At 44.2% G+C, this 23212-nt stretch overlaps 2 protein-coding genes and 1 pseudogene across 2 annotated transcripts; 2 read left to right on the plus strand and 1 right to left on the minus strand.

Moving 5' to 3' along the window:
- Positions 1 to 1231: 1231 nt before the first annotated feature.
- Positions 1232 to 4015, plus strand: LOC149443295 (ras GTPase-activating-like protein IQGAP1). The gene is made up of 2 exons (XM_089655690.1): positions 1232 to 3019; positions 3413 to 4015. The coding sequence occupies exons 1-2, from the start codon at positions 1232 to 1234 to the stop codon at positions 4013 to 4015; spliced, it is 2391 nt and encodes a 796-aa protein (XP_089511816.1).
- A 12238-nt stretch (positions 4016 to 16253) lies between these two features.
- LOC149443296 (U2 spliceosomal RNA) lies at positions 16254 to 16369 on the minus strand (annotated as a pseudogene).
- Positions 16370 to 20329: 3960 nt separating this feature from the next.
- LOC149443297 (ras GTPase-activating-like protein IQGAP1) lies at positions 20330 to 22912 on the plus strand. The gene has a single exon (XM_089655691.1). It carries the CDS (start codon positions 20330 to 20332, stop codon positions 22910 to 22912), a length of 2583 nt encoding a protein of 860 aa, XP_089511817.1.
- The last annotated feature ends 300 nt before the right edge of the window (positions 22913 to 23212 follow it).

A 23212-nucleotide genomic window follows, 5' to 3' on the forward strand; every position in this document is an offset into this window, starting at 1 on the left:
GGAGATTAGCTACAGTGCCATGGGTTGCAAACTTCTTGATAATGTTGCGCACTGTGGACAAAGGCAAATCTAGTTCTCTGGAGATGGACTTGTAACCTTGAGATTGTTGATATTTTGCCACAATTTTGGTTCTCAGGTCCTCAGACAGTTCTCGTCTCCTCTTTCTGTTGTCCATGCTTAGTGTGGCACAGACAGACACACAATGCAAAGGTTAAGTGAACGTCTCTCCTTTTTATCTGCTTTCAGGTGTGATTTCTATATTGCCCACACCTGTTACTTGCCCCAGGTGAGTTTACAGGAGCATCACATGCTTGTAACATTCTTATTTATCCGCAGTTGTGAAAGGGTGCCAATACTTTTGTCCAGCCCATTTTTGGAGGTTTGTGTGACATTATGTCGAATTTGCTTTCTTTCCTCCCTTTTTTTGTTTTGTCCCAATACACACAAAGGGAATAAACATGTGTATAGCAAAACATGTGTTAATGCAATACGTTTCGTGAGAAATACATGATTTCCTGGAGAAATATCAAGGGTGCCAACAATTTCGGCCATGACTGTACGTGAATATCCAGCAAATCTATTGTGATTCCCCATGTATGAGGCTGCCTTACAAAGACATTGCATTCTCTGAATATCCAACAAATCCATCCTGATTCTCAATCACTCCACCCAAAACTGAAAATTATAAACACCCCATATATGTGGTCGCCTTCCAAAGACATTGCACTCCATGCGAGTATCCAGCAAATCCATTGCGATTCTCAATTGCTCCACCCAGAAAAAAAAACACCCTAATAAACACCCCACACAAGTGTCACATTTGTATAATGTCCAAAAGACAAAGTGTTTCCCAAATGGATCTTCAAGACGTGCGGCTCCACCCAATACTGAAGATACAGCGATGTGTTCATTCCTCCTCTGCTGGCAGTTATCACTTCCAGGCTATGATGTGCGTCAGTTGGCCGTCACTGTGTCAATAAAGTTTTGTTGAAAAAAAAATGTTTGAACTGTGCAACTGTAACTATGAGGTCATCACAGTGCAGCAGAGGCTGTGTCAATAAAGTTTTTGTACAAAAAAGAAACTGTCACAGTGGAGCAGAGGCTAAAAATAGAAGCCAGCAGAGGCAGAGTTCAGTCTACAAGTGACTGTTGTGGTGAACACATCTGATCTGAAGACCTCTGATTACTACCAATAGAAATTCTTGGTGTATTCTACCATCTGATAGCAGAAATGGTGAGAAACACCCACCGCACTACAGGAGGGAGGGCATCTCCCAGGACAAGGTTGGACTTCCTTTGCAACAGTCCCTGCAAATGGCTGAGGTCAATATTTGCAGAGGAAGATCAGCCAAAGACGACGAATGAAGACATTAAACTCAAAGAGACGGAGGAACAGAAGAAAGACGAAGTGGTGAAGGAGACTGAAGATGAAAGACTTGAGAGAGAAAGGTTAGAGGAGCGGCATCGTGAAATCGTTATAAAACTTCAGTCATGGGCCAGAAGAAGCTTGGAACAACAGCGATTCCACGATTTCATGCATAGTGAAAACCCATCGCCGAGCTCGGTCATCCAGTTTTCTAAATGCTTGAGCCCCCATGACCCAAACTTCAATCTGCAGCTGCGGATGAACACATTGAACGTGGAATTAACGTCTCATTCTAAAACCCTCAATGAACAGAGGTGTGAGATGGACAACTTGGACAGAGAAATCGCAGCTTTAGTGAAAGAAAATATCACTCAACAGGATCTCGTCTCCAGATTCAAAAAACTAAAGCCTAGCAATAAGGAGCAAGTTAAAGAGGCCATAGCCAAGCATAGACAGGAGGCTCGCGAGGACAGGAAGAGAAGTGAGAGGCTGGAGTCCTATGAACACCTCTTCTACTATCTGCAGACGGATCCAGCTTACCTGACCAGACTCATGGACCAGCTGACATCCTATAGTGATATTATCACATTTACAAGCAGACTGCTCCTCCAGCTCTACAACTACGGCAAAACTCCACGAGAAGAGTACTATTTCCTGAAATTGATGGAATTTGCTCTTCGTAAAGAAGTGGAAACCAAAATTGCTAGCGTTCAGGACATATTTCAGGGAAAATCACAGATTCTAAAGGTCATCAAATATTTTTACACCCAGAAAGCAAAGTACAATCCCGTAGTCAACGCACTGACTCGGGGAATAATGGACACCTTGAGAATCGATGATAGACTGACCTATCCAGACTCTAAACACAAGAAGCGTACCAAGCTAGAGAAAAAAATGCGAAAACTATTCAGCCATAAAATTGATGTATATGCCCTGACGGACACATTCCTACAGGACATATTCTCATCTGTCAACAAGATTCCTTATGGGCTGAGATACCTAACCAAAGTCCTCCAACAATCTTTGCTAAGCAAGTTTCCAATGGTAGGTGAAGATTTACTGTCGGAGTCTGTTGGCTATTTCCTTTCTCAGTACCTCCACACAGCCATAGTGGAACCGGATAAATTTGACATCTATGTAGGTGAATTTTCAAACCAGAGGAACAACTTATTGTTCATATCTTCAATCTTCTGCATGACCATGCATCCCTTCTCTGCCAACACAGATCAAGCGCCTGGATTGGACAACTATATCAAGAAAACCTCCCAAAAGCTCGGGAGTTTCTTTAAGCAAGTTCTGAACACTATAGAACCAGAGAAAAAATTTGGCTTTACCAAGTACGCTGACGCAATACAGACTCCCCAGATAATCATACATGCAGGGGACATCATCTATACACATACTCTGCTTTCTATGTATGAGAAGGCTGTATTTTGCGACCGCGGACTTTCGCCAACCGCGGACATTGTGTACCAAATGTATAAGGGTATTGGACCGGTCCCTCCACTTAACGAGCTTGAGGCCACTCATGGAGCTGCCTATAACAAGATAAGTAAAATAATTAACATCCCCCTATCTTTATACAGCAAACTACCTCCGCTGGAGAATTTGGATGGTGAAACAGAGAAAGCCAAGGTTTCCACCATGAATTTGGTCCTACAACTTATGGCTAAGACACCTGAACAAAAACTCCAAGAGATTCTGACGCTCGAACAGGAAAAGAAGGAGGAAGAGGAGAAGGAGAAGGAGAAGGAGAAGGAGAAGGAGGAGGAGGAGGAGAAGGAGAAGGAGGAGGAGGAGGAGGAGGAGGAGAAGGAGGAGGAGGAGAAGAAAGAGAAGGAGGAGGAGAAGAAGGAGAAGGAGGAGGAGAAGAAGGAGAAGGAGGAGGAGAAGAAGGAGAAGGAGGAGGAGGAGGAAAAGGAAGAGGAGGAGAAGGAGGAGGAGAAAGAGGAGATTGTAACAGAAAGCACAACTCCCACCGACACTAAAGGTGCAAATGAACAGGAAGGATCCTGTTCAACTGAAAATCAAGATGATGCCTCTCAGGAATCTGTAACAAAAACCGTCACCGCAAACCTGCAGATTTTGCAAAAAGCCGGTTACTTCACAGAGGCGACATGCTACGAAGAGGTCACCAACCTAATTCGCAATGAAATCAAAGGGAAACACGAACTTCGTGAGAGAAGAGCAGCTGAGGTGAAAATCAACGAGCAGGCGTTAGCTGATGTCAAAGACACCTGTGAAGATATGAAGGGCATCATAGACCTGTACAAGAAGTATAGGAAAAACTGTGTGGACGACTTGCTGGGTGAAAAGTCAGGCTTTGCTGGAAAGGTTCCAAGGATCCATTATACAGAAGATATGACTAAATACACGGCCAAAGATCTATTTAAGAGAGGTGTCATAGTGAGCACACACGGGAAAATCAAGAAAATGAAAAAGGAAATGATTTATATAAAAGTGGTTGGTGAAGACATATATATCGATTTGGACGACAAATGTGAAAAGATATCGATTTTGGACATATTACGTGCTCATCATAGCGGTAATCCAAGGATGAAGATCTTCCATTATGACATCGATGTTGGACTGTTTCTGTTTCTGCTTTGCAGCAACCTTTATGGAAGGCTGGACATGGATGAAGTTTAAGCTGGCCATACTGGCTGAACGACAAAAGACAAACGCATTGGAGGTGGAGGCGGGAATCCACCCTTATTCGCTACTGTATTCTGACAGCGGGGACTCCTGATTGGCGGCAGCGCTGATTAAAACGAAATTTCCCAACAAGACCTTTCGACATGGCCGGATCTAGGGGGGTGCTAGGGTGGGCTGCCGGAGAAATAACAGCGGCAGAGAGCCAGGCGGTGGGAGCTGTGCTGTACTCTTCCCACTCCTGTCATCAGAACAGCACTCCTCCATACAGCAGATAACATTTGAGGGGGGGAGGATTTATGCTAGGAAGGGGGTGGGGTGATTTGAGTTATGGTGGGGGAAGATTTTGAGGATAGAATTAGTGCTAGGATGAGGGATGGGGGGGAAGGGGAATTTGGGTCAAAAGGCAGGATTTCTGCTAAGGGTGGATTTATCGTAGGACAGGGGATTAGTGCTGGGAGGGGGAATTAGGGGGGATTTATCGTAGGTCAGGGGATTAGTGCTAGGAGGGGAAATAAGGGGGGATTTATCGTAGGAAAGGGGATTTGTGCTGGGAGGGGGAATTGGGGGGGATTTGTGCTAAGAAGGGGGATTTATACTAGGAGGGGGGATTTGTGGGAGAGGATTTGTGCTGGGAGGGGGGATTTGTGCTGAGAGGGGAAATTTGTGTCACTATCCAAGGCCAGAGGAAGTGACACCATCACGCTGACCGGAACCCAGAAGTAGGCTGCCGCCAATCAAGGAAGGAGGATTGGATGCTTTGACACTTTTCTATGTACACTGCCTTTGATATCCCTATGGAATGTGAATGTTTTTAGCCTTTCATGAAAATCAGAAGTTTGCTGTTACTACGCCATGACAGTCTCCACTTTTTATATATAAATATAATGTAATGTAATTATTAGTCATCATTTATTAATTGAATGAGACTTTAGAGCTGCGCATCTAGTTATATTATGGGCGATAGATGGCGGCGCGGGTAGGATGGGGATGAGAGTTGGGATATGAAAAGGGGAGGAGGAGGTGTGGAGGGATCATTTATGATTTGTTTTGTGTAAATTTTGCACAAAAAAAAGAAGACCATACCTAGTGTGATGTCATGAAAAGAAGACCATACCTAGTGTGATGTCATGAAAAGAAGACCATACCTAGTGTGATATCATGAATGGAAGGTCTGTCATATATGCAAGAAAGTGGGACACTTAGCCAAGCAGTGTATTGAGTATCTACTGCCAAGGAGAGCTCTGTGGATATCCTGATCGGTTCCGGATGGGAGGTGCACAACATAACTAAGAGCGCAATACTGTGATAAATGAACCTTCACCTTGGGAAACAGCAGCTCTGTACCGTCAAGCTGCTGTCTACCCAGCATTCCAGGAGGAGAGCGCCATGCCCTTTGCTGTGATATATGGGCCTTCACCTTGGGAAACAGCAGCTCCGTACCGTCAAGCTGCTGTCTACCCAGTCTTCACGGAGGAGAGTGCCATGCCCTTTGCTGCGGTAAATGGGCCTTAAAAAAAATATCTTAAAAACATATCATTTAAAAAAAAAACAGTTTTGAGCCTACCTCTGAGGCAGCCGTTTGTACCGGCGAAATCAGTCAGAAAAAGGCCTATTTCACACCTAGAGGTCTCTCAGGGACTTTGATCTTGATGCTGTTATGATAATTACCAACAATCCTACCTTTGCTCTGCCTTGATAACTTGGGACTGTCCATACTTCAGGACTTGCTCACCAATATGCCTTCTGTTTCACAAAGATATGCCTACTTGGCCTGTGTATGAGCCAGACCTTTCTTGATGTACGAGGGAGGTTATGTGTCCTCCTCTGGATGGTGCCCTTGGCTCCTCGGGTACCGGAGGGAGGTGAAGACATCACCATTCATATATGTTTGTTATGTAACTTTCTTCCTCCTCTGGACTACATCAGGATTAATTATCTATCTGGGGACTTTGATGGATACCCTATAAGAGATTAATTTGGCTACTCACACAGTGTAGTCATTCACAATGAGCTGTGCCATCACTTCAGCTCTACAACAGAAGTGGACCAACAGCTCAGTGATAGTCTGGGATAAGGCCATTGTCTCTATAGACACATAACCTGTGCTCATGAGTAAAATGGATCAAGAAGATGGTTCCGTTATTCACAATGAGCTGGGGGGGTGGAGTGGTGTTAGTGGAAGGCTCTCTTGGGTGGGGGAGGCAAGGGTGTTGGTCACTGTCAGAATCTCTGTGGGGGAGGAATGTCTGGGGGAAGGTCTGATTTTTGTGTTGCCTAGGGCAGCAAAAAACCTAAATACACCACTGGCCAAGTGCCCAGGATGTCTGCAGTGCGGGGATGGAATGAGGAGCTCTGTTGAGTGCTCTGCCAGAAGTGACCTTATCCTCTTCTCTGCTAACCCGTCCTCTTACCTGCTAACTCCCAGTACCCTGCCGTGCTGACCCCTGTACCCTGCCGTGCTGACCCCAGTACCCTGCCTTACTGACCCTTGTCTTCTGCCCCCATAGCCCTTGTTCTCTGCTCTGCTGACCCCTGTCCTCTGCCCTACTGACTCTTGTACACTGCCCTGCTGATTCATCAGCATTTACAATGGCACATAGTCAGTACAGGGAGAAAGGAGTGCAGCTGGTATGAAAGTACAACTTGTGATTGACCCCAAAGAGCTCTTTCACACAGGCTGTAGTAAAAACAAGCATCTGAGTAGCAGTTTTAACGCCCCCACCTGCCCACCCAAATGCTAACACAACAGCCTGACAAGGCTGTACACATACTGAAAGTGTAGCTGCCGCCTTGCTCAGAGGGACACAGCCTGGGAGATGGAAGGGGTGGGACGGATGACTGAAAAAGGGACTGTGCCAGCAAGTCTGGGACAAATGACAAGTATTTCTATTCAGCGCAACAGCACTGCACTTTTGGAAAAGGTACCAGTGCTACTTTGCTGCTGTTGTTGCTCTTTTTTGGCCCCAGAGATTTACACAGAAAATGCACCAAAAATGTATTTAAAATACACATACGTACGAGTTTTGTGTAGGTGTTTAAAGAGGCACCTGCTGGCATCCTTACATCCCCAAGCCTAGTGCATTACCATAAAAAATGTTTAATAAAAAATAATAAAGTAGGTGTTGTACTCACAAACGACAATATAGTCAAGGCACATCATAAAAGAACAGCTGGATCAACACCGCGCTGAGTAACAGTCCGCAATAGGGAGTTTAGACATCCAAAAGGCTGACGCGTTTCGAGGACTTGCCTCTTCCTCAGAGCCAACTGACCAAATGTCTGCTCCCTCTTTTATATGCTCACTACTAGTTAAACCAAAGGTCACATGGGCCGTCCTGGACACTCCCCTGTGCAGGTCCAACTCTAAACTCCCTATTGCGGACTGTTACTCAGCGCGGTGTTGATCCAGCTGTTCTTTTATGATGTGCCTTGACTATATTGTCGTTTGTGAGTACAACACCTACTTTATTATTTTTTATTAAACATTTTTTATGGTAATGCACTAGGCCTGTGCGCCCTCTTTTTGTTCTTTCCCCATTCAGTATATTTGGATTCCCCCGGTCCATTTGAGGGCAGCAAGGTGTGCATGTTCCAGGACATTCTTAATGTGGTTGTAGCATCGAGTCCATCCCCAAGCGCAGGAGCATTTGTGTTTGCTGGATCATTACATCCCCGCCCGGCTCATTTAGCTGTCAGCTGGCTGACAGATGAATGTAAACAAAGGAGAAGGGTCATTTAACCCATTTACGCCCTAGTAACCAATATTTGCGTCGGCAAAAAGCTGGGCTTTAACGCATATGAGCTGCTGGGTGGGCAATGTTTCTGCGCCAAAAACAGCTCTCGGTCCTGTGAAAACATCGGTAGACGGCGGGACCGGCTTCCGTTTATGTGCAGAGCACAGCCATCCAAAGCAGTGTCCTTACAGCGAAGCACAGGGACAGAGCACTTAATGAAACAGCACACAGTTAATTAACCCTTTGATCGCCCCTCATGTTAACCCCTTCCTGCCCAGTGCCATTAGTACAGTGTCATTGCTTTGTTTAGCATTGATCACTGTATTGTTGTCACTGGGGATGTCAGTGACACCAAGTCAATTCCCCCCCAGTGTCCGAATGCCCACCGCAGTCCCGCCATAAGTCGCTGATCGCCGCCATTACTAGTAAAAATTAAAGAAAAAAATCCCAGCATATATACCACCATTTGTAAATGTTATAACTTTCACGTAAATCAATTAATTTACACGTATTGGGATTGTTTTAAGCAAAGACATGAAGCAGAATATATTTTGGCCTAAAGTTAAGACGAAAATGTGATTTTTAAAAATTCTTTTACTGGACATGTTTAATAGCAAAATGTCAAAAATATTGTTTTATTTCTCAAAATTGTCGGTATTTTTAATAGCGCAAAAAATAAAAACCGCACAATGATCAAATACCACTGAAAGAAAGCTCTATTCGGGGAAGAAAAGGACATAAATTTAATTTGGGTGCAGCGTTGCATGACCGCACAATTGTCAGTTAAAGTAACGCAGTGCCATAACGCAAAAAATGGCCTGGTCAGGAGGGGGGGGGGGAATCCTCAGGAGGGAGAGTGGTTAAAGAAAAACAAACAAAAAAAAAAACTTTAGCCCTTAGGGGTATCCCTGCTGGCCAGCTAAAGATGCTGAGAGCCACTTCAATCTATCTGAGCCTTTTGGGCCTTATGGGATACCCTCTGCCATATTTCTTATTATCCACACATGTCCCTTACCTGCATTGGCAGTATTTTCGGGGCAGTGAACTAACCCTGTAAAACAACTGGCTATTGATTCTTTTTCTGTCACACCAAATATTCATTTCATTTAGTTTTGATTCTGTGTGCATTGTGTAGATTGTTTATTCAAAATTAATATAAATAAAAATGATTCATCATTTTTTCTAAAGCGTCCTCACTTTACACATTACCTAGTAGTTGTGGCCGAGCGGTTAAGGCGATGGATTCTAAATCCATTGGGATTTCCCCACGCAGGTTCGAATCCTGCCAACTACCGTCTGTAGCTTTGGAAACAGTACACACACTGGGTACATCAGTGCTCTGTAGGTCAATGTTCCAGTTCTGCTGGTTGATGACTCTTGCCAGGATAAAGTGCTGCACTTGACAGCCTAAACCTTTAGCACGGTTCTGTAGCTCCTACAGTCCCTTGACGGAGATGAAGCTCTGCGTCCATTGAGGTCTTGGCTGGTTTGTAGGGTCTAAAGGACCTGCAGAGTTCCCTGAGACTCAGATAAAGACTTGGCCGGGTCAGTAGGTGACATTTACAAGTACCCAGCTGGTCACAATCCAAGCCATGGGGTACATCATAGGACTGGGAAAGCATTTGGAAGACTTTTTTTTTTTACTTTGCGGCTACAATGTAGTTCATACGTGGACTAGGTTTTGTTTTGAAGGTAGGTCCTCTGTAACTACTTCCCATCTGATGTACAGTCCATACATAGACGTCCTGATGGGAAGTGATTAAGAGCTGCAGCCATGATCTTGGTACCATTTCTATGAAAGATTTGGAGAACTCTGGGATGAAGCACAAAAACAAGTTCAACTACACGCACCAACAAACGGTAGTCATGGTCAGTGACAGGGGGGTATAATCCTTGCCGCAGTGTGTACACTCCGTCTGCTCCCTCAATGGTGAATACAGGTAGCAGTTAAGGGTAGAAAAAGCGTAGAACAGCCACATTTTTACCATCCCAAACTACTAGTCTAAACAAGTCCTAACAGTGGGAGCTGTTTAACTGCTTCCCATCCGCCCTATAGAAGATATACTGCTACAGGACGGCACTGGGTGCACAAAATCACATATATATGTGTGTGTGTATATATATATATATATATATATATATATATATATATATATATATATATATACACACACATACATACATACACACACACGCGTGATTTTGCATGTTCAGGTAGGGGGCACGCGAGCAAGGCCGGGTAATGCAAAACATGGCCTGGTCAGGAAAAGGGGTAAATTCTCTACAGGGCAAGTGGTTAAAGAGGGACGATTAAACAGAACATCAGTTTCGTTGATGTACACTTACATTGCACGTCTATGTCACAGTCCTCGCACCCACAAAGTACTTCTAATTACTGTACCACAAGTCTCACACAATCACACAAACCTCTGGATAAAGGATCATCCTAATAAAATTACGTTTTCCAATTATGTATGCTTTTCTCTGCACAAAAAGGTAACACATTGTCTGACTGAGTCTATTTTAAAAAAGAAGTACAGCCAAAGCTGCTGAGAGCCAGAGCCAGCCGCTGCCTCCCCCATCACAGCGCAGAGCTCCAGAGAGCACTGGAGGGGCAGAGCAACAAGTGGAAATAGTCATTGCTCTCTGCTCAGAGTGGCTCGAAGAACTGAGAGATAAGTAATGTTTGATCACTCAGTTCTTACTGTTAGAGCCAGCGGGGGACAGATGAAGCATCCACCTATGAAAGTTTGCATAAAAAAAAATACTTAGTGGGGGGAAAAAGGAAGGAGAAAATAGTGTGGGAGGGAAGATGAAGAGGAGAGAGAGGAGGGGAAAGAGAGTGGGAGGTGTATGGGGGGAAGATGGGTAAAAAGGGGGGAAGGTAGCTTACCCAAGCAGAGACACAAATCTAGGAGGATCTAAGGGGGTCTTCCATTAAGCTGCTGGAAGAGGGAGCTCAGGCAGAAGAGGAACAGGATGTCCACTGGTGAAGCAAAAGCCAATATACTGCAGGAAGCGTGGGGATAGCAAGAACAGCGGGTGGACTTTTAAGGACATCATGTTCAGCAGAATCCAACCCTACCATCACTGCAAAGTCACATTTTGGAGAAAACAGATTTGAATTCGGAGCTCATGCCCGAGCTCACCTGAACTTGAAATTGTCTGGCTCCGGAAATGCACATGCACAGCGTTTATTTCCCATAGGAGAGGATGTTATCTTACTGTCACTTGCTCCCATTCACTGACTTTTATGGAGAGGAACTCCAACAGTGAGAATTCCCCTCTGTAATTCCTGACTCTGTTCCTGTTCACCTGGGAGGTTTGGGTGTTCCCGTCCACTTTGGAGATCTGCAGCTCTTCCTGTTACATTCTCCATAATATAAATGTCAATCCAGCAAGGATGGTGGGAACCCCTCATAATGGGCGCAGCAGGTGCATAGACATGGGAACTCAGCAAAGGGATGCTGGAAACCCCTCATACCGGGCACAGCAGGTGAACAGAAGAGAGGGAACTCCCATAGGGATAGTGCAAACCCCTTAAATCAGGAACAGCGGATGTGGAGATATGGAATCTATGCATAGGGATTGTGGGAATATAATGGGCACAGCAGGTGTACAGACCAGGGATCTCACCATTACAGTCTTCAAGACTGTCATGTGGTTTGACTCGCCAGCATCCATCAAACACTCGAATATCAGTTTTAGATGGACGAACGCTTTATTGCAATCCTCCCTTAAAGTGCCTATATGAGAAGTCTCAGACAGGAGCTACTCTACTCTGACTCCCGGCCCGAAGAGAAGTCCTAGATAGTGACAACTGCCACAGTGAAGCTGAAATAGAGGCCAAGTGTGGCCCCATCTGCCTGCGACCCCTCACAAAGATGCATTGTTTGTGAGCTCTGGTTCACACTGGATCCAACTTGAAGTTGCATGATTTCAAGGTCACATGACAGTACAACTCAGTGTGACTTGGAAGACATCAGTGCGACATCATGCACAGATCTCTATGCAAGTCGCTCCTGAAATCACAAAAAGTAGTGCAGGAACTTTCTTCAAAATTGGGGCGACTCTGATGGAGTCAGAGTTGTACCGATTTGAACTGTTCCATTGTGCAAAACAGGGTGCGACTTGTCATGGAATTTGTAACTGTCAAATCGCATGACAAGTCGCACTGGTGTGACCCAGGACTTACATAGAATACAACATCTTACAAGAGGTGATCCAGGGCTGGGCTCAACATGCCCAATATGGCAGCATTGCCAGTACAGCTTGTATCCCAATAATCTTTAGTAAATCTAGTGCTACTTGTCATTTGGCGCTAGAAAAGCGAAGGCAGTGAAGTTGGGTGTATGAAAGTATGAAGGTCTTGTGCTAAGTAACCATTGGGTATGTCCACTGGATATGGCTGCAGCTTCTCTGGATGAGTATTTGGATATGAACTCTTGCACTGTCAAACAAAATCGGGAGCCGCCATCTAAGTGTAGATTTATTACAAGCAATAAAAGGAAATAAAATTGCAAACACATTTAGGGTCACTTCCCACCATAGAAACGCAGTCCAGATGCGTCTCGGATGCGTTTCTGCATCCGCGTTTTTAACGCGTTTCATTGCGTATTTTATGCTTTCCGGTTCATTTTTTCCACTCTTTTTTCTTCAATTTAAACAGGGACATGTGCATTCCAGTGCGTTTTTGATCCATTTTACTGCATTTACAGTTGTGTGCAGGAATAATAAAGCCTGTTCACCATTTTTTTCTGCAGCCGGAACGCACTGGAACCCCAAGCTGATGTGAAGTATGACATTGACAACAATATAACCTATTACATAATCACTCGGTAACTCACAAAACTGAATAAAACTCACATAGTGAGTACACAATTCATAATCCCAAGAAAAAGTCACCCTTTCACCCTTGAAAGTAAATAATAATATTCCACCTTTTTCTTATCCTTAAATAAAATTAATAAATCAAACAATAAATGAAATTCAAATAAAAAAATTTGAAAAAAATGAAATATAAATATAGTCCCAAAATATATTTCCAAGTCCAACACAATCTCTCAATCCTGTGTGTCCAACTTCAATATTTCCATCACTCCGGACGCGATAAAATAAAACTAAAATAGTGTATTACCTTCAAACAATATGTATATACCTTCACAACTAAGAAGTATATACTTCAATCTGTGCAAAAACAGAATCATCTGTGAGTAACACGTGAATCGTGCAAGTCACTCTGTGTACACTATAAAATGAACTAATAAACAGTGACAAACTGAGTACACTCAAAAATAAAATAATATATATTGAAATAAAATAAACAAACAAAAATAATATTAAACAAATAATATAGAGTAAACTCAATAAATATAAAAAGGTGAACACTCCGTGAACACTTCCATAGGACAAGAATGCATACAATTACCCTCATGGAGTAATATCAAGCCTTAAGGGATATTCAGATGTTTAGCAGTCACTTTCAGGCTCTCAATAGCTGTATATAGGGTAAGCCTTTAATCCACCATCATCCTCATAAAAAATAGAAAAGAGTGCATGTAGCATGATATAATAGGTACCAAAACCATTTAATATAGCATCTTACATTAGGGACTTGAACAATCAGTAATATATTCCAATGACTCAGCTACAGCAGCTTCCTAGGATGTAAAGCGTGTTTTCCAATAATCAAAATGGCCGCGCCACCACTTCCGGTTTTTGCGCAATTACATCAGACGTACTGATTGAGAGCCTGAAAGTGACTGCTAAACATCGGAATATTCCTTAAGGCTTGATATATATAATAATATAACCATATAACCTACTTTCTGTGCACTTTGGGTGCAGAAAAAAAAATCACACTGAAAACGCAGGTAGTGTGAACTGGCCCGTAGTAAAATCATAAGAGCATATCAAGTCCTCTGTGTCTGCAAAGTTCTACTCTACCTGGCCGCTGCCCTGCCGAGCTCTGGCACTGATGGGCACTGGCAGGTGGCATGGATGAGCACTGAGAGCTGGCACTGATGGACACTGACAGGTGGCGCTGCTGGGGCTACACAGATCATCAGGGCACACTGATCATCAGTGCTCTGATGATCTGTGTACATGTCTCCTCCGGGGGAAGGCCGATTACCGGCTCTCTTCTCCTCTGTCAGTGTGACAGCTCGTGGGGAGAGAAATGCCGATAACCGGTAGTTCCCTGTTTACATGTGATCAGCTGTGATTGGACACAGCTGATCACATGACCGAGCCGACATCTTCGGCTCTTTCCGTGGATCGGTGATCCGCTGTGTCCAAGGGACACAGCGCATCACCGTTCGCCGTGCTGCGTGCTCCGGGAGCCGCTCATTCGCGGTTAGAATGGGATGACGTCATATGACGTCCTCCCAGAATGAGAGAACTACCTTGCATCCGTCATATTACTATATGGTGGGTGGGAGGTGGTTAATCTGTGTGTAACCAGCAGTGAGATTTCAGGTAGTCACCTCGACAGAAAACCTTAGCGCAGTCCTGGCAGATGAATGGCTTTGCTGTGGAGTGAACCTACATGTGGCTCAGTAGAAAGGAATGGCTGGGAAAGGCTTTCTTGCAAATTTTGCAGTAAAATACCAAGTCAGCTCTTTGCAGATTAAAGCTTCAGAATTCACTCTCTCAATCAACCGACTATTGTTTAACCTTGTGCTGCTAGCATTAGTAACTAGATAGGAAAGTACATTATATTTACTTATTTACATTTTGTTTACATTTCTTAAGTTACTTCCTGGTTTCCAGGCCTAGGCAAATGATGTCATACATGCCACAGGAGTTTTCAGGAGGGGAGGAGGGGTTTTTCTCAGCTAAGAACACTCGGTTAAGGGCAGATGGATTCCAGGGAGTAAAAGCTACACAATCATCTTCCCTTACTCAAGATGGATATGACCAGAAATGCCAGGCGGTGGTTTTCAAAGTGAATTCTTGGCAAAATAAAGCATGGAGACACGGATGGATGGGGGAGTTTGCTCTGATTATAAAAAATGAATGAAATAGCATTTTTGGCTTGTGGTGCTCAGATGCAGTGCAGTTCCACATAAATATCACGATTCTCAAGATCTTCAATAATGATGGAAGCTGAATTTCTCATTGCTGAGAATTTCTTCTGGCATGCACCATCATAACCTTTCATTAGAGTACCCAACCAAATGTGAATGTTTACATTCATTTTTATCTGCCTGGTCACCTCATTAACATACACACGTCTTTGTTACCGTTTTGGCGAGCAGCTTTGGTGGCGATGTGTGCGCTCTCTTCATGGTTGGTGTATTGTGGAGGTCACTGACTGCTAACGCTTCACAGTTCATACAATCTGCGGGAAGAAATGGCTGTCAGTAACTTATTATAACTGTTCAATGTCACATGGAATGACCCTTAAATATAATGAGAAATAAAGCTGATCTCTAGGCTCTACCTATCTCCACCATACCCCTCTGACTGACCGTTGGACCTTTTTACACATCTAAAGCCGCAGTCACATGATTCTCTCATCCGGAATCTTGAGACTAGAGAATCCAGATTACAGGAAGTGGAGTCCTTCTTCGGGTGTCCATGTCACTGCTCATGTGATGACGTCACTTCCTATTGGTTTGTCAGTGGCGTGGTCCTCCCAAAACAAGCAGAGATTTTTTTTTTTAAGTCCGCAAACGTGCAAACTAGAACGAAAAACCCGTAAGTGATCACAAAAAAAGTGCAAGTGCGAACACCACACGAAAAAGTGCACTTAGGGGTGTGCTTTGTCCTACCCCCGAAGGGGTTGGACCGTTACCCTGATCCCCCGGGGCACGAAGCTCCTGACAGGGACAAGGTTCCCATTTGGTCCTCCTGGCCAAAAGGCCTGGTGGACCACCGTTCCTTATGTCCAGCCGAAGCCGGACATCCAGTACTAGGCCAGGGGGCTCTCCCGGAGAAAAAAGCCCCTAGGGATCAGGGGAAAAAGGAACCAAAAGGCCACACATCCTCCCCCTAGACTTCAGGGTAGGCCCGAGGACCCACACCCTACCATCCAGTGAAAACACACACATAAGCAAAGAAAAAGTGACAAACGTGGGAGGTGTTAAATTAAATAAATAGAAAATAAAAAAGTGGTACCGTGCCAAATTGTGCACAGACCAGGCCCTGAGGCCTGTAGCAAAAATTGCCCTGGACTTAGCCAAAAGGCCTGGTCCTTAGGGCGCTGTGCAAAAAGAATGTAAAAACAGTGACCATGTGCCATGTTCACACAGTGGGGTCCCACACCCAGGTGTTACTAGTGGCACCCCTGAGAGCGTCTACTCAGGGGGCACCGAGTTTGCGGACTTTCTGCCTCCTCAGCCCCTGGCCAGACCGAGGTAGATCCGTCCAAATCAGGAGGTACTGGGTCTTTCCAGTCTTCTCGGAGGAATTACTCCCAGGGCCCCAGAATGACTCATGGCGCTAACCGGTTTCTGTCCCTCCGGTACTAGCCTTCCGGACCCCCACCATACTAGTGAGGGTACTATACAACAGCCATCCCCGCAAAGCTAGAATGGCCGGGAGCACCCCCACTGGACACTGATAAGAACAGATACTACACTTGATCTTAGCCAAAAGGCCGAGAACCCAAAACAAGCAGAGATAGGAAATCAGCAAAAGGGACCTCTTGGGATCCAGGCTGGGTGGCCGCATCAGCAGACTTTGATTAGCGCTCCCCCCACTCCCAGAAATGGCATCGGTGAGAGAGTGCAGGATGGGTTAGAGGGGGTGGGGGAGGATGAATAGTTGTCTGAAGATAGGCAAGCTTTTATTGTTTTTATCTACCTTTTATTTATGTTACAGAGGCCATGTGTGATCAGGACACACTGGGAAAATCTTTGGCAGGCTTAAGGTGAAATTTTGGGCACGTTGTACCTGTTCCGGACTAACATGTACTGCGGGCGGGCGGCACAGACATGCCAAGTGATGTACTTGTACATCACTTAGCACATGCGCATTGGCGCACCACTCCCTCGGGGGACATAGCGGATTGCGGATGCTTGTAACCAGCCACTATGAGACGCTGGGGTGTCAGGTGATCGCATAGCAATCACATGATCACAATGTCAACAAAACTGTTATGAATGAGTTTCAGTAATAATAATTGTGCTTAGCATTGTAATGCTACGAATGGCCCACAGCTATCACATTGTACCTGAGCCAATCACAGCACCTTATATGTAACATGTGATCACAATACTAAGCACATCTGTTATGAATGTAACCAAATCATGATAGTTCAAAACATTGTTGTTACAGTGATCATCATTGTAACAGCAATCAAAGTGTAAAAAAAAAAAATCTCTGATCACCTCACCAGAGAAGTACAGAATCACCAATCATATTATGACACTGTACTGTTCTAGTGACAGTATGTAAAAGAAAAAACGTGAAAAAAAAATGTATTAAAAATTTCAAAATTGTGACAAAAAAAAAATTTAAACTTTCTGTGCATTTTACTAAAATACCTCAGACTGTCCACTTTCAAAAAAAGGGATCATTTGGGGGATATTTGTACTGTCCTGGCATTTAAAGATCAATAAATGAGAGGCCGTCAGTACATCAGGATTGAGCCATTTTCACATATATATCCCATAGTTTGTAGACACCAGAACTGTCACACAAACCAATATACACTTACTGGGATTTGTTTTTACTAAAGACTTAGCAGGATACATTTTGGCCAACAATTATGAAGAAGTTTGATTTCATTGCACATGTTTTAGAACAGAAAGTAGAAAATATAATTTTATTTTCAAAATGTTCAATCTTTTTTTGTTTACATAATAAAAAATAAACCCAGTGGTGATCAAATACCAGCAAAAGAAAGCTCTATTTGTGTGAAAGAAAAATGTATTAGATTGTATTTGGTACAGTGTTGCATGACCACACAATTACCAGTTGAAGTAGTGCAGTGCTGAAAAGCACAAAATGTCACGGGCATGAAGGGGGTAAAACCTTATGGAGGGCAAGTGGTTACAAGACGTCCATCAGACACAGTACTGAACACAATATTGGTGCTAGACATGTTTTGGAGTGTCACTCACCCAGCTCCTGGGGGTCATCTTCCTCCTTCACACCTATCTATAGGAAGTCAGAGCTGTGAGCAGGGAATTCTGGGAATAAAATGACAGTTATAATTCAGGTTCCAATAACAAGGTGTCAGCAAGTTTCTAAAAAGGCTAAAACTGAAGTTTCATAGATGTATATTTTCTGTCCTAGTTCCTCCCTCCTCACTTAATAACACGCTAATAACATGTTACATGAAACCTTTGTCTTTTCATTACACATCTTATTTTACATCTAGTGATGTCATCACTGTGTCTCTGTGCTTCTTCATGCAATTCAGGCAGATCATGGCTGGTGGGAGGGGCCGGCAGGGTGCTGTGCATAGCTTCCTGAAAACATCACAACACCCCGTACTCCTCGCAAGATTCTTCCATTATGATGAAAACAGGGGGCTGGATCTTGGGAGGAGTTATGCAAATATATAAATGCCTTGATGGGTGGACATCAGTGTGGAGGAGTGGGAGTTCCCAGAAAGAATGTATTTGCATGCAGACCACTCTAGGTAATGCCCACGTGATGGTGAGCCTCCATGATTGAAAGAACTTAAAGTGGTTGTAAACCTCAGACATGACAAAGGAACAAAGCATTTCCCTCTATAGGGTGTACTTGTCTCAATCCAGAGCACTAAGGGTCATTTCTGCATGCTGCTTCATTCCTCTGCTATCAGCACCAGTCACTTCTCACAAGTTTTCCTGACACCAAGAAAAATATAGTGATGGGGAGGGACCTCCAGCAGAATGACAACCTCAGCTCTGTTCCTGTGAGCTGTGTATGTGGGGGAAAGGGGGGGCGTCTCTTCCCTCCAATCAGCTCTCCTCACTGAGCTCTGCAGAGTGTAACTTCAGCTCTATGCCCCATTTTTTCTGAACGCTCAGACAAGCTTTACCAATTAAGAACTTTGAACAGATGTAGAGAAGAGACTAAAGATAAACAGGTACAACCTATACAGGAGGATCTGTTTCATCTCTGTGTACCACCTGAGGACAGTCACTTCACTGGGTATATGTTGGGGTTTACAAACACTTTACATCCAATAAATGGAAGGACAGCCCAGGGAGGCTGAGGAGGAAAGCGATAAATCATGCTGGATATCCTCTAGCCAGGAATGAGGCGGGCTCTATCTGACGTGATGACACTTGTAATGCACATTGTAAGCAGCTCACAGTGTGCAGTGTGAAATCAGAGGAAGCCATTTCAGTCCAGGAGAGGAGCCTCTATAACTGTCACACTCCATTGTTGGGGTCCCTCTGTATAGTAACACGGAGCTGCCTTGTTGTATTTGTAATGAAAGTGGAACGGCACGGTGATGGCCGGGACTGGACTGGTCATGTCGCTCGTGCACAGCCTCCTGGGGCACACAGCGCGGTGATCTGTGGTGAGCTGTGTCCCTTGGAGACAACCAATCACCAATCAGGGTAAGGAGACAATGACAATGGCTTGGCTCTCTGCTTATTCCCCCCCGATCGTTCCTCTGTGAGATCCGGAGATGGGGCATGTGCACATCCCACGAGAGGAGGAGGAGGGGGGAGACTGTGAACCTCCCCTGTACAGTGTGTACTCCACCCATCATTATATACCCCCCAATACATCATCACTGCACTCCACCCAAAATTGGAAAGATTCTCAGCAGCTCCCCCAAAACTGAAACCATTAAAAAGGTTCATTAAACATCTCATAGATGTGGTTGCCTTCCAAAGACATTGCAAGCCATGTGCATATACAGCAAATCCATTGTGATAATCACTCCACCCAAAATTGAAAACAATAAAACAACCCATAAATGTGATCACCTTCCAAAGACATTGCAATATACGTGAATATCCAGCAAATCTATTGTGATTCCCCATATATGTGATTACCTTACAAAGACATTGCATTCCCTATGAATATCCAACAAATCCATACTGATTCTCAATCACTCCACCCAAAACTGAAAATTAAAAACCCACCCCCCATATATATATTCGCCTTCCGAAGACATTGCAATCCATGCGAGTATCCAGCGATTCCATCGTGATTCTCAATAGCTTCACCCAAAAAAACCCTAATAAACACCCCACACAAGTGTCACATTTGTAGAATGTCCAAAAGACAAAGTGTTTATCAAACGGATCTTCAAGACGTGCGGCTCCACCCAATACTGAAGATACAGCGATGTGTTCATTCCTTCTCTGCTGGCAGTTATCACTTCCAGGCCATGATGTGTCAGTTGGCTGTCACTGTGTCAATAAAGTTTTGTTGAAAAAAAATGTTTGAACTGTGCAACTGTAACTATGAGGTCATCACAGTGCAGCAGAGGCTGTGTCAATAAAGTTTTTGTACAAAAAAACCAATTGTCACAGTGGAGCAGAGGCTATAAATAGAAGCCAGCAGAGGCAGAGTTTAGTCTACAAGTGACTGTTGTGGTGAACACATCTGATCTGAAGACCTCTGATTACTACCAATAGAAATTCTTGGTGTATTCTACCATCTGATAGCAGAAATGGTGAGAAACACCCACCGCACTACAGGAGGGAGGGCATCTCCCAGGACAAGGTTGGACTTCCTTTGGAATGGAAGGCTCAGCAATTGGCTGAGGTCATTCTTTACAAAGAAAGATCCAAAGGTTACCGAACCCAAGAAGACGAATAAAGACAACGAACCCAAAAAGACGAATGAACGGAATGAAAAACTTCAGAGAGAGAGATCAGAGCAGCGTCGTGGTGAAATCATTGTAAAATTTCAGTCGTGCGTCAGAAGAGGCTTGGCCCGACAGCGATACCTGGATTTCATGACAAATACAAATCCATCTGTGAGCGCGGTCATCCAGTTCTCTCAATGCCTGAGCCCCCATGACCCCACCTTCGATATGCAGTTGTGGCTGAATCAGTTGAAGGTGGATATCACGTCTAAATGTAAAACCTTCTATGGATATAAGGAGGAGCTGAGAACCTTAGACAAAGACATCGCAGCTTTAGTAAAGGGCAATATGGCTCAACAGGATCTGCAATCCAGATTCAAAAGACTAAAGCCTAGCAATAGGCAGAAAATTAAAGAGGCCATCACCGGGCATAGACAGGAGGCTAATGAGGCCAGAAAGAGAAGAAAGAGGCTGGAGTCCTATGAACACCTCTTCTACTATCTGCAGACGGATCCAGCTTACCTGACCAGACTCATGGACCAGCTGACGTACGATCAGGATATTCTAACATTTACGGACAGACTGCTCTTCCATCTCTATGACCACGGCCACAATCCACGCGCAGAGTACTATTTCATCAAACTGATGGAATTTGCTCTTTGGAAGGAAGTGGAGAACAAAATCCATGTCATTCAGGACATATTGGAGGGGAAATCAACGATTTTAAAGCTAATCATCTATTTTTACACCCAGGAAGCAAAGTACATTCCCCTAGTCATGGCGCTGGTTCCAGCAATACTGACCACATCCAGCACTGAATATACACTGCCCACCTATCTAGGGGAGCCTGCAGACCAGCCTTCCATTACAACCAAACCATTCAAAGCAAGGAAAGGACTACAAGGAAGATGCATCGATGATGAAAACACGGCTTTATATGACATCACAAACAAATTCCTACAGGCCATACTCTCATCTGTGGACAGGATTCCTTATGGGCTCAGATACCTTACAAAAGTCCTACAACAATCTTTGCTAAAAAAGTTTCCGGAGGTTGGTGAAGATTTAGTGTTGAAGACTGTCGGCTATTTCTTCTCTCAGTACCTCCAGCCAGCCATAGAGAGGCCAGATCTATTTGGTATGATTGAGAGAGAGAAGTATTTAGGTTCAATCCTGAGCAAGAACCTCAAGCTCATGTCTTCAATCACCCGCCTGACCATGCAATTCCTTCCTGCTGAAACACTTCTTGGACCTGGAGCAGACGACTACATCAGAATCACCTCCCCAAAGCTCAGGGGATTCTTCAGCAAACTTCTGAACACTCCAGATCCAGAGGACAACTTCAGCTTTTCCAAGTACGTCGACGCTATACAGACTCCTGTGATAAACATGCCTGCGAAGGATATCATCTACACACATTCTCTGCTTTCTGAATACAAGAATGTTGTATTTTGCGACCTAGGACATTGGCCAATCACAGACATTGTGTACCGAGTATACAAGGATATTGGACCCGTCCCTCTCCTTAAGGATCTTGTGGACACTCAGGCAGCTGTGTATGATGACACAAAGAAAAGTCCTACAATCTCGTTATATTTAAGCAGCAAATTTTCTCCACTGGAAGATTTGGATATTGAACTGGAGAATGTGAAGGTTTCCACCATAAAACTAGTCCTGGAACTAATGGGTAAGGAGACCGAAGAAAAACTCCTAGAGATCCTGACACCTACCTCGCCAGCACAGGAAAAGGATCAGGATACGGCAATAGGAGGCAGAACTTCCTACAGTACTGAAGGTGCACATAAAGAGGAAAAATCCCGTCCAAATAAAGACCGTGACACCTCCCGGGAATGTCAAAAACACCTTCTGGCTGCAAACCTGCAGACTTTACACAAAGCCGGGTACTTCACAGAGGCAAACAGCCACCAAGAGATCATCAACCTAATTACTGAAGAAATCAAAGGGAAAGAGAACCTGCTAGAGAAAAGAAAATCTGAGATAACAATCAACCAGCAGGTATTAGCTGATCTGGAGGAGACGTGTGCATTACTGGAGGACTCCATAGACATGCACAAGAAGTATAAGAAAAGCTGTATGGACATCCTGCTCTCTGAACACTCAGGCATTGATGGAGAGATCCACAAGATCTATTTTACAGAAGATTCAACTACATACACTGCCAAAGAGTTATTTAAGAAAGGGATCATAGTGAACACACCGGGGGAAGTCAGGCAAATGAAAAGAGATGTCATTTGTGTAAAAGCTGTTGATGATCACTTCCAAGTCAGATTAGGCAACAAAGGTCAAGACCTCCCAATTGGCCAACTGCTGCATGCTAATCACAGCGATTATCCAATCATGAACATTTTCCATTACAAAATCGATGTGGGAATGTTTCTGTATGAGATTTGCAGGAACCGTTATGGAAGGTTAACAAACGTTTAAAGCTTAAGTTGTTTTCTTTTTTTTAGATTTTTTTTGCAGCAAATAGCTGAAGTTTAAGCTGGCTGTGCTGTCTGAATGCCAAAAACCGAAGACATGTGAGGTGGAGGTGAGAATCCTCCCCTTTGTGCTATTGTATTCTGACAACGGGGACTCCTGATTGGCTGCAGCACTGATTGAAACAACATTTCCAAACGACACCATTCGACATGGCTGGATCTAGAAGGGTGCTGATGTGGGTTGCACCCCCCAGAATTTTGTTGTTACCTCCCGCTCGGCCTTCCTATGGACATTGTGCCTGCC

The sequence above is a fragment of the Staurois parvus genome, unplaced genomic scaffold (assembly GCF_062004578.1).
Source record: "Staurois parvus isolate SC_StPar_1 unplaced genomic scaffold, SC_StPar_1.0 ptg000860l, whole genome shotgun sequence".
Taxonomy (NCBI): domain Eukaryota; kingdom Metazoa; phylum Chordata; class Amphibia; order Anura; family Ranidae; genus Staurois; species Staurois parvus.

What these genes read in the sequence shown, in the direction of transcription:
- LOC149443295 (XM_089655690.1), top strand. Translation starts at nt 1,232, where the DNA reads ATGGTGAGAAACACCCACCGCACTACAGGAGGGAGGGCATCTCCCAGG. An exon ending in AGGTTTCCACCATGAATTTG is followed by an intron (nt 3,020 to 3,412) that starts GTCCTACAACTT and finishes GATGCCTCTCAG; the next exon opens with GAATCTGTAACAAAAACCGT.
- LOC149443297 (XM_089655691.1), top strand. Translation starts at nt 20,330, where the DNA reads ATGGTGAGAAACACCCACCGCACTACAGGAGGGAGGGCATCTCCCAGG.